This window comes from Microcaecilia unicolor, chromosome 10 (assembly GCF_901765095.1).
Source record: "Microcaecilia unicolor chromosome 10, aMicUni1.1, whole genome shotgun sequence".
NCBI lineage: Eukaryota > Metazoa > Chordata > Amphibia > Gymnophiona > Siphonopidae > Microcaecilia > Microcaecilia unicolor.
Genome location: NC_044040.1, coordinates 38137219 through 38149277, shown reverse-complemented (window position 1 = coordinate 38149277; position 12059 = coordinate 38137219). Strand labels below are relative to the sequence as shown.

The 12059-nt window shown below is 47.0% G+C and overlaps 1 protein-coding gene across 1 annotated transcript in view; it reads left to right on the top strand.

Moving 5' to 3' along the window:
• The window catches only part of LRRK2 (leucine rich repeat kinase 2), a 255631-nt gene that overhangs the window by 232749 nt on the left and 10823 nt on the right, over nt 1-12059 (top strand). Inside the window, exons 44-46 of the mRNA XM_030216665.1 lie at nt 7363-7557; nt 8907-9100; nt 11361-11433. Coding sequence (XP_030072525.1) covers nt 7363-7557; nt 8907-9100; nt 11361-11433 — 462 coding nt within the window. The remainder of the gene's footprint in view (nt 1-7362; nt 7558-8906; nt 9101-11360; nt 11434-12059) is intronic.

The window sequence follows — 12059 nt, the reverse complement described above, 5'->3', positions numbered from 1 at the left end:
TTTTATTATTGTTTTGTTTTGATCTTAGGTATTTTTGTTACATTTACTAGGATCTGTTATATTCTCTTTTTTTTTCTTGTATTTGGACAGATAATTTTATGGTTTGTTATAAGAAGATTGCGAACAGTTCTTTTTCATTTCAGGTTGCTTGTTTCTGGAATAATTTACTAAACACAGTTAGGATACAGGGCTCTTACCTTTTATTTTGTCGTCATTTAAAAATGTAACCCTATGATAAATATTTAGGTTCCCATCTTATGTTTTATTTATGCATATTTTCCAGGTATTGAGAAATTTTTAATTTTTTTGATCCTCTTGGAACCCTTTTAGGGATCTGGTGTATTATAAATCATTGGATTACATTATTTTGTAAGACACGTCTGCGTGTAAAAGCACCTCTACTTGATTTCCATATTGTTGAGATCAATATGTTCTTTTCGTTCTTCATAATTATAGACAAAGAGAAGCTGGTCCCAGGAAGTCCAATGCAAAGAAGAGAAGCTGATACAAAAGGCAGTCTGATGTAGTATGGCATACAGTAAAATGTATTGAAGTTCTAAAATGACCTGATGTGTCACATTTTGGTTTACATCTGCATAAGGGGTACACAGATCTGTAATACGTATCTATTAAACAAATAAAGGAGTATGTTTACTAAGGCGTGCTACCGATTTTACCACACCTTTAAAGTTAAGGCAAGTTAAACGCTAATGCACCTATACATTCCTATGGGTGCATTAGCGTTTAACGTGCGCCAACCATTCTCCGAGGACAAGTGCGTGACCGTTCCCGCTCAGTTATTTTCTATTCCGCGCTGGAGAGAAACGTGTTACCGTCTCTCTCTTTGTCAGCCCCGGAAACCGGATTGTGGCCTAGCCGCGGTTTTTTCTTGTTTCGCGTACGTGTTCGCGTGGTTTTTTTCTTAGGAAACTAAAAAAAAAAAAAAGGAGTTGTCCTCGTCGTCCTTAGCTGCGAGGGCGATTCGTCGCGGTCGTTTCTTTTTCGGGTGTGCTTTTCACCGCCACCATCGACGACTTTGACCTCGCCGACGCGAATTTTCCGTTGATGTCCTCGAAGGTCCAGAGTGGATTCAAAAAGTGTGGTCGGTGCGGCCGGCAGACGTCGCAGACCGATACCCACGCTTGGTGCCTCCAGTGCCTCGGCCCGGAGCATAATTTCAAGACGTGCACCTTGTGTCTCGGCTTAAGGAAGCGGACACAGGTGGCGAGGCAAGTTCTTTGGGACCGTCTTTTTGGAACTTGCGCCGGCCCGTCGACCTCGACGGCATCGGTGTGCGGGCAGTCTGCCCCGGCTACTCCCTCAACCCAGGGCCATCGGGACCGAACCCTGTCGGATCAGATTCCTCGAGGCCGGGGGGGGGGGGGGGGTTCCACCTCCTTGTCTCTTCCGCCGAGCGCCGATGACGGGCATAGAAAGAAAGCAAAGAAGCACCGTCATCAGTCGCCCACGGCGCATCGGACTGCCAGCTCCGGTACTTCGAGGGACGACTCAACGCCCAGGAAGCGGCAGTGCCGGGAGGAGCGTTCCCCCTCGGTTGAAGAGGTGTCGCTGCGTCAGTCCGCGGGTACTTCGGTACCGTCTCCTGGACCCGAGCAGCTTCCGACACCCACACCGGCCCCCCTGACTTTCCCAACAGCGGGCCTTGACGAGTGCCTCCGAGCCATCCTTTCCGGGATCCTGGAAGGGCTGATGCGCCAGGCTCTGCCGGCACCGGGGGTGCTTGCGCCCCCGGCGCCGTTGATGGAGGCGCCGGTGTGCTCTGGCCCGATGCCGAGGCCTTCGACGCCACTTGCGGCACCGGTGTCGACCGCCACGCAGGTGGAGTCGACGTCGATGGAGGGAGCTTCGTCCCCGCCGGCGCGGGAGTCCACTGCTCGACGCCATCATCGAGGACGTGGTTCCTCGCAGTCAAGACGGGCCCTGAGAGCCCCTCCTTTGTCAAGGATATGTCTATTTGCATTCCCTTTCCCATGGTTACTGTGGATGAGCCGAGGGCGGAGATGCTCGAAGTCCTCGACTATCCATCACCACCTAGATAGTCTTCCACGGTGCCGTTGCACAATGTCCTTAAGGAGACACTGCTTCGGAACTGGCTGAAGACACTAATCCCACCATCCCCAAGAAAGCGGAGTCCCAATACAGGATCCACTCAGACCCAGAGTTGATGCGGCCTGAATTGCCTCATGACTCGGCGGTCGTGGACTCTGCTCTCAAGAGAGCACGGAGTTCGAGGGATACCGCCTCGGCGCCTCCGGGGCGGGAGTCTCGCACTCTGAACTCGTTTGGGAGGAAGGCCTACCAATCTTCCATGCTGATGACTCGCATCCAATCATACCAGCTCTACACGAGCATTCACATGCGGAACAATGTGAGGCAACTGGCGGACCTGGTTGACAAGCTCCCCCCGGAGCAGTCCAGGCCATTTCAGGAGGTGGTCAGGCAGCTGAAAGCGTGCAGAAAGTTCCTGTCCAGGGGTATCTATGACACCTGTGATGTGGCATCTCGAGCTGCGGCCCAAGGTATAGTGATGCGCAGACTGTCATGGCTGCGTGCCTCTGACCTGGACAACCGCACCCAGCAGCGACTGGCGGATGTCCCTTGCCGGGGGGATAGCATTTTCGGCGAGAAGGTCGAGCAGTTGGTGGACCAACTACACCAGCGGGAAACCGCTCTCAACAAGCTCTCCCACCGGACGCCTTCAGCATCCACCTCTGCAGGTGGACTTTTTCCCGGGCCCGGCAGGCTGCGCCCTACGCCTCTAAAGCAAGCGCAGGTACACCCAGCCGGCCCGAAGGCCTCCTCAGGCACAAGGACAGTCCCAGCGCACTCGTTCCCGTCAACAGCGTGCGCCTAAGCAGCCCCCTGCGCCTCCACAGCAAAAGCAGGGGACGGGCTTTTGACTGGATCCACGGGAACATAGCCGCCATCAAAGTACCCGTACCGGACGACCTGCCGGTCGGGGGGAGGTTGAAAGTTTTTCACCAAAGGTGGCCTCTCGTAACCTCCGACCAGTGGGTTCTCCAAATAGTGCGGTGCGGATACACCCTGAATTTGATCTCCACCCCGCCAAATTGCCCACCGGGAGTCCTATCCTTCTGCTCCCATCACAAGCAGGTACTTGCAGAGGAACTCTCCGCCCTTCTCAGCGCCAATGTGGTCGAGCCCGTACCACCCGGGCAAGAAGGGCAGGGATTCTATTCCAGGTACTTCCTTGTGGAAAAGAAAACAGGGGGGATGCGTCCCATCCTAGACCTGAGAGGCCTGAACAAATTCCTGGTCAAAGAAAAGTTCAGGATGCTTTCCTTGGGCACCCTTCTGCCAATGATTCAGAAAAACGATTGGCTATGTTCCCTGGATTTAAAGGACGCATACACTCACATCCCGATACTGCCAGCTCACAGACAGTATCTCAGATTCCGCCTGGGCGCACGGCACTTTCAGTATTGTGTGCTGCCCTTTGGGCTCGCCTCTGCACCACGGGTGTTCACGAAGTGTCTCGTGGTGGTAGCGGCGTATCTTCACGAGCTGGGAGTGCACGTGTTCCCGTATCTCGACGATTGGCTGGTCAAGAGCACCTCGGAGGCAGGAGCCCTCCGGTCTATGCAGTGCACTATTCAACTTCTGGAGCTGCTGGGGTTTGTGATAAATTACCCAAAGTCCCATCTCCAGCCAACACAGTCTCTGGAATTCATAGGAGCTCTGCTGAATACTCAGACGGCTCAGGCCTTCCTTCCTGAAGCGAGGGCCAACAACCTCCTGTCCCTGGCTTCGCAGACCAGAGCGTCTCAGCAGGTCACAGCTCGGCAGATGTTGAGACTTCTGGGTCATATGGCCTCCACAGTTCATGTGACTCCCATGGCTCGTCTTCACATGAGATCTGCTCAATGGACCGTAGCTTCCCAGTGGTTTCAGGCCACCGGGAATCTAGAAGATGTCATCCGCCTCTCCACCAGTTGCCGCACTTCACTGCTCTGGTGGACCATCCGGACCAATTTGACCCTGGGACGTCCATTCCAAATTCCGCAGCCCACGAAAGTGCTGACGACGGATGCATCTCGCCTGGGGTGGGGTGCTCATGTCGATGGGCTTCACACCCAGGGTCTGTGGTCCCTCCAGGAAAAGGATCTGCAGATCAACCTCCTGGAGCTCCGAGCGATCTGGAACGCATTGAAGGCTTTCAGAGATCGGCTGTCCTACCAAATTATTCAAATTCGGACAGACAATCAGGTTGCAATGTATTACACCAATAAGCAGGGGGGCACCGGATCTCGCCCCTTGTGTCAGGAAGCCGTCGGCATGTGGCGTTGGGCTTGCCAGTTCGGCATGCTCCTCCAAGCCACATACCTGGCAGGTGTAAACAACAGTCTGGCCGACAGACTGAGCAGAGTCATGCAACCGCACGAGTGGTCGCTTCATTCCAGAGTGGTACGCAAGATCTTCCGAGAGTGGGGCACCCCCTCGGTGGACCTTTTCGCCTCTCAGACCAACCACAAGCTGCCTCTGTTCTGTTCCAGACTACAGGCACACGGCAGGCTAGCGTCGGATGCCTTTCTCCTCCATTGGTGGACCAGCCTCCTGTATGCTTATCCTCCCATACCTTTGGTGGGGAAGACCTTACTGAAGCTCAAGCAAGACCACGGCACCATGATTCTGATAGCGCCCTTTTGGCCCCGTCAGATCTGGTTCCCTCTTCTTCTGGAGTTGTCCTCAGAAGAACCGTGGAGATTGGAGTGTTTTCCGACTCTCATCTCGCAGAACGACGGAGCGTTGCTGCACCCCAACCTTCAGTCCCTGGCTCTCACGGCCTGGATGTTGAGGGCGTAGACTTCACTGCGTTGGGTCTGTCTGAGGGTGTCTCCCGTGTCTTGCTTGCCTCTAGGAAGGATTCCACTAAAAAGAGTTACTTTTTCAAGTGGAGGAGGTTTGTCGTTTGGTGTGAGAGCAAGGCCCTAGAACCTCGTTCTTGCCCTGCACAGAACCTGCTTGAATACCTTCTGCACTTATCAGAGTCTAGTCTCAAGACCAACTCAGTAAGGAATCACCTTAGTGCGATTAGTGCTTACCATCATCGTGTAGAGGGTAAAGCCATCTCTGGAGAGCCTTTAGTCATTAGATTTATGAGAGGCTTGCTTTTGTCAAGGCCTCTTGTCAAGCCTCCTGCAGTGTCATGGGATTTCAACGTCATCCTCACCCAGCTGATGAAACCTCCTTTTGAGCCACTGAATTCTTGCCATCTGAAGTACCTGACCTGGAAGGTCATTTTCTTGGTGGCAGTGACTTCAGCTCGTAGAGTCAGTGAGCTTCAAGCCCTGGTAGCTCATGCTCCTTATACAAAATTTCATCATAACAGAGTAGTACTCCGCACTCACCCTAAGTTCCTGCCAAAGGTGATGTCGGAGTTCCATCTTAACCAGTCAATTGTCTTGCCAACATTCTTTCCCAGACCGCATAACCGCCCTGCTGAACGTCAGTTGCACACATTGGACTGCAAGCAAGCATTGGCCTTCTATCTGGAGCGGACACAGCCCCACAGACAGTCCGCCCAATTGTTTATTTCTTTCGACCCCCAATAGGAAGGGGGTCGCTGTCGGGAAACGCACCATCTCCAGTTGGCTAGCAGATTGCATTTCCTTCACTTACGCCTGGGCTGGGCTGGCTCTTGAGGGGCATGTCACGGCTCATAGTGTTAGAGCCATGGCAGCGTCAGTGGCCCACTTGAAGTCAGCCACTATTGAAGAGATTTGCAAGGCTGTGATGTGGTCATCTGTCCACACATTCACATCACATTACTGCCTTCAGCAGGATACCCGACGCGACAGTCGGTTCGGGCAGTCGGTGCTGCAGAATCTGTTTGGGGTTTGAATCCAACTCCACCCTCCAGGACCCGATTTTATTCTGTTCAGGCTGCACTCTCAGTTAGTTGTTCTTCGTAGGTCAATTTCTGTTATGCCCTCGCCGTTGCGAGGTTAAATTGACCTGGGTTCTTGTTTTGAGTGAGCCTGAGAGCTAGGGATACCCCAGTCGTGAGAACAAGCAGCCTGCTTGTCCTCGGAGAAAGCGAATGATACATACCTGTAGCAGGTGTTCTCCGAGGACAGCAGGCTGATTGTTCTCACCTACCCTCCCTCCTCCCCTTTGGAGTTGCATTTTACTCATTCCTTTGCTTGTCATTCAACTGAGCAGGAACGGTCGCGCACGGGCGGGAAGACGACCGCGCATGCGCGGTGGGCGTGCCCTGCGTGCGGGACCGGCCGCAAAGTTTTCTTCTGGTTGGTGGGGGCTGCCGTGGACGTCAACCCAGTCGTGAGAACAATCAGCCTGCTGTCCTCGGAGAACACCTGCTACAGGTATGTATCATTCGCTTTAACGCGCATTAAAAATGCTAATGCGCTTATAGCGTGCCTTAGTAAACACAGTCAAAAATTTTAAAAGCATATATATTATACAAATAAATAGTGAACTAAAAGCCACACAATGAAAATCCTGTGACTAGTTAAAAAGCCACACTGCCTCAATTATTGCTTCCAAAGTGATCTTGCAATAAAACATTTAAAAAGCCAAAAACAGAAAATACTTTCCTCACAACCATATCCAAAACATCTTAGATTAATTATATAAGGTTGTAGATACGGCCATGTTTCAGCTTTCGCCTGCATCAAGGGTACACAGATCTTGAATAGTCAGTGATAGCTGAGTTACAATAACCAACCACTAGTGAAGAAGTACCTTAGTGTAATGTTTCGATACATTCCACAAGGATGATCAACAATTCTCGACATGATACATTTAGGTACTTCTACACTAGCGATTGGTTATTGGGAATTCAACTATTACTGACTATTCAAGATCTGTGTACCTGCGATGCAGGCAAAAAGCTGAAATGTGGCCACGTTGGGTCCTTTAAGAATTCCAAAAAACTTTGCTGTATTGCCATACGGCATCAGACTGCCTTTTGTGTGTACCAGCTACTCTTTTTGTTCTTCTTACAGCAGAATAGAAAGTTAACTGTGAAAAGCTTGTCCTAATTTCAGTAATGGCTTTACTTCTAGTAGTTGCAAGAGCTTGAGAAGGAACAGAATATTTTTATGGAACTCCCTGTGCCTCTGAATTTGTATAGATATAAAGAATCCATTCTGGAAGATGGTTTGCTTTTCTAGGTTGAGAATTAATTGAAAATTAGTCATCCATGTTTACTGTACAGCATATTTGGAAATCAATTTAAACTTAAAATTTGTAGCATGCAAGATATTTAAGTTGCTTAAACACTGGGAAAAGAATACTAAATACTATTATTCCTCTAGTTTGCCTTCAGATAATTTTTTGTTTTGTTATTGTTGGCAGGTGTATGACATGTTGGAATCTACAGAACTTCTTTGTTTGATGAGAAACATTCCAGTACCCAGTGTATTTACAGCAGAGTGCATGGTACCTGCCACACACTCATACAGTCAGCCAGCAGTTTGGGTAGGCAATGGCTGTACAGACAAAGCAGAACTGTCATGCTTGAATTTAAAAAAAGGTGGACATACTTGTAAGGTAGGTTTATATGTTATCAGTAGTAAATCATTAGATACTCTAAAACAAAACAACCACATTTGACTACTGCTTCTTTTAGTATTTCCAAATTAAAGGGTGTCACGAAATACCTAGCACTCACCTGGTGCTAACCCTATATCCACTTAGAGGGTCTGCCCTCAGCACTGCTCAGGTCTACCTGTACCTGCTGCTTGTGCTCTACTGTAGCACCCTTCTCTCGCTGACTGGGTCCTGCAGGCCTCTGGATGAGTAGTGTAAGCATGTTTCCCCAAGGACAAACAGGACAGTGTGTTCTCCCAGATGGGTGACATCATCTGATGGAGTCCAGCGCGGGAACTTCTCAGCTACTTTCTAAAAGTGTTTAAAAGGCAGCACTGCACATGTGTGCATGACTTCCTGCTCGCTGCTGCCACCATACAGGACCAGACAGTTTTTGTTATCCGTGCAGCAGGGAAGATGCGTACTTCTGTCTGTCCCTCATGGTTCGCTGCTGTTTTTTCTAGTTGTCATTATGATCTTATTTTCATTTGGTAAGTACTGTGTGGGACCAGTTTTCCCTTCTTTTGGCAGGAAAATTGTTGCAGCATGCTCCGAGTAATTGAGGCAGTAATTTGCAGCTCTGAGCTCTGCACTAACTTTCCTATCACTACCTAAGTGCTGATTGGCTCAGGCACTGACAGGAAAGTTGACGTTTAAAAATAACCCCAAAAAAACAAAAAAAACCCCACCAAAACATGCAGTGGCTCCTTCCCCTAATATAAAAAAAGGCCTGGTGGTCTAATGGCCTCGTCCCCACCCCTGAGCATCATTCTTCCTCCCCTAAAGCCTTAAAAATATCCCCGATGGTCCGGTGTTCTTTTCCCGGCCTCCTCACAAATAGCCTGGCATATACACTTAACACCACCTATTGAACTGATGTATTAACAGGTAAAGCACAGTAAGTAACTGCAGGTTATCTACAAGGTGCAGTCCATACCCATTCCCTACTCTTCTACCCACTATGCAGTCAATGAAGTAATTAATGCGCTCTGTGTCAAGCCATTGTGTTATTGTTAGTGCATACATGCAGTAATCCTCTTGTTAACTGTTTAATGCACTTTATAAAAAAGTACCTCTAAGAAACTTATTAAAAGAGCTGTCAAACTTTTTAATCTATGTGTGCTTGAAAAGAAATGTAAGAATGCAACCAATCCTAATTTTGCTGAGCTGTTATCAAATTACTCTGTTTATCTGAAATTAGAGACCTTTGGAAGCTTTAAATAGTCAACCATTTTGAATACCAAAATTTTAGAAATATTTCTAATAACAGTCAATAATTTGTTAACCTTTTACTGTTTTCTTTTTACTAGCTCATTATAGATAGTCGGATTCTGTGCCTTGCACTTGTGTCTCTTCCTGAAGAAAAGGAAAACTGGATTTTAGCAGGCACTCAGTCCGGTCTTCTGCTAACTGTCAACGCAGAAAATATGAAGTCTAACCATCATCTCCAGAAGATGTCAGATTCTGTCACCAGTTTATACTGCAGCTGTCTTGCACGGAAGAGGTAAAGGATCAAATGTCATACACAGGCATTCCTTTCAAGAAAAACACACAAGTTGCCCATCCCTTATCATCTAGAGCCCTGTTTACAAAGTCGCGCTAACATTTTTAGCATCTGCTAACACTAGAGACACCCATATATTCTTACAAGTGTCTCTAGCTTTGGCACGTGCTAAAAACGCTAGTTCACCTACAGCGCGGCTTAGCAAACAGGGCCCTTAACTTGGTAGCCATAGGCCTGTTAGTGGATTTTGAAAGTGAAAAGCCCCATGGAGTTTCCCTTCCAAAATCTTATGATTGGCTGGTTCTGTGGGAATTGCTTATACTGCATATGTCCCAAGTGCAACTTATGCAGGGTAAAGAGCAAGTGTGGATTTTAAAATGGTATCTGAACTCTTAGGGGCCCTTTTACTAAGCTGCACTGGTGCCTGCGCACGTACAAAGCGCGTCAATTTAGAACTAACGCCCAGCTACCGCGTGGCCCGGGCGGTAATTCCATGCTACGCGTGTCCGAAAATTTATTTTTATTTTTGAATGCGTGGCGCAAACTGGGCGGTAATTGGCAGTGCACGTGCATTGGCAATTACCGCCCGGTTAATGCGTGAGACCTTACCGCTAAGTGAATGGGTGGCAGTAAGGTCTCAGACCCAAAATGGACGCGTGCCAATTTTTATTTTGATGCACGTCCATTCCCCCCCCCCCCCCAAAAAAAAGCATTTTTTACAGGCGCGCTGAAAAATAGATCTGCATGCGTCCAAGACACCTACCTGCACTAGCACAGGCCATTTTTCAGCACACCTTAGTAAAAGAACCCCTTAATTTAGTTGGTCTGCCCTGCCCAATCCCTATTCTACCAGAAATAGTGTATCTGCTATTGACAGCATGGGTAGTTTTTCCTACAGAGAGAGCAGGGCAGTTTTAAAAGGTGGATTTACTCATTGATCTACATATACTGCTTTCAACATTGTCCCCTTTCTGTTTAAGAGCTTCAACATGGAACATGCTGAATTGAGGAAATGCTTTATTTTATTTTAACAACTGGCGATGTTGCATTTTCATTTGGCATGGCAAAGCAATTTATATTCAGTAATGAAACAAAGCAGCAGTTGCAATCAGCTTAATAAATTAAAAGATAAAGGCACAGACTTCCAGAATAATTAAACAGAAACCGCCGCAAAAACCTGATTACAGATAAATAGAAATAACTAATAAACCATAGTATGGTAATATGAGAAAATGCATATGACACAAGGCAGTATAGGCAGGTCTTCAGATTGATTTTAAATGAGGAGGAATAGTTAAGACTAAGTCCAGCAGATTTCAAGACTTGGGAGAGAGGGAGGAAGAATGCACGATCAAGAGATCAGCAAGATATATTGGATCAGCAAGATATATTGGTATCCTAGAATAAAATGTAGTTTTTCCTTGGAATGCTAAGGACTGAAGGGTGTTTGAGAGAAGTAAAAGACTGAAAAAGGATGATACATGGTTGCAGATAGTATTTTGGTGCTAACAGAGCTGTTTGAGAACTATATTGTCATACAGAGGCTTATGCAATTAACCTTGCTGCAAAAAGTTTAACTGTATGCTTTGGTAACATTTTACATGCATGAGAAAACAAGATTTAATGTTACCAAATGCATCATAAATCTTGTTCTCAATATTGTGGATGAGCATTAACATAAAACATTTTAATGTTCATATTAGCTGTGGATTGAAATTGATTGCAGTTTTGGCTGGTTAGCCTGAGGAATCTGCCCCCCCCCCCCTAAAAAATATACCTGGACAGAGAAAATAATTTCTCCTGAAAACCTTAAGTATGATAGAACCTTGCCTCGTTCCCCCCCCCCCCCCCCCCCCCCCCCCACTCCCAGGGCCGTAGACCATAGGCAACCACTCTCCACTCACATACCTCTCCTGTTGACTAAGCCATATTAGTGGCTGCCGTGCACTGATGCCAACACAGGCCAATCCTTTTGAATGTGCTGTGTCAGCATTGCCACACGGCAGCCGCTAGTACAGCTTTTTAAATAGGGGGAGATAGGTAGTAACCGTACTGGTTTAGTTGAGTGATCAGCCAAACCCAACCTCTTATCTGCTTCAGTTTGGAAGCACCTGACAGGACTAAATGGAAGTTTGTTGTCCATTCCTTTTTTGTTAAATATATTACCTAAATAAACATGAGAATGATATTGTAGAAGTATTTTTACTTGAAAAACATGTCCTTTGATGACGTATTTGTGAACCTCGTTAACTTATTTCAGCAAAGAGAAGAATTTTGTTCTGGTGGGGACAGCAGATGGAAATCTGGCTGTTTTTGAAGATACATCAATAAGGGTAACGTTCATGCTGAGTTTTCTTATTCTGTCTTTTTATGATTCCTTTTTTATTTTTTTTGTAAAATGGATCTGATAATGGACGAGATGGTGGAGTACCTTTCACTTTTATATCACTGTTTTACATCTGGCTCATTGCGGTAGCCATCAAAATTCATTACCATCTGGAAGACACTGGATGATCTATGTGAAATTAATGGAAGTCTCAGTTCAGTTCTTAGGAATGGGTGTCTATAATACCAGTTAAACTACTAGAATAATTTGCCATTAAGTGGCACCATAGTTTGCAGTCTCAGCAGTGAGGTAAAAGATAGCAAAGGCACAGAGACTGTTCTACCCTTTCATTCTTAGAAGTGGTATGATCCAAACAGAGCAGAGACACTGTCACAAAGCAGAATATAAAAATCTGCCCAACCACTCACCTAGTTACATCATTTTGGTGGATAAATTGATGACTTTATTTTCCAGTATGGCACCTTTCGAAAGCATTAAAGGGGTCTTTTTACTAAACTGTAGTAAAGTGACTTTTTTAGCAGAGGGTCACATTTTTTTTTTATGCAATGAGATTCTGTGACTTGTGGTAAAATAACCAGTCTTTAATGTTAGTTCACATTGATAACTTCCCCC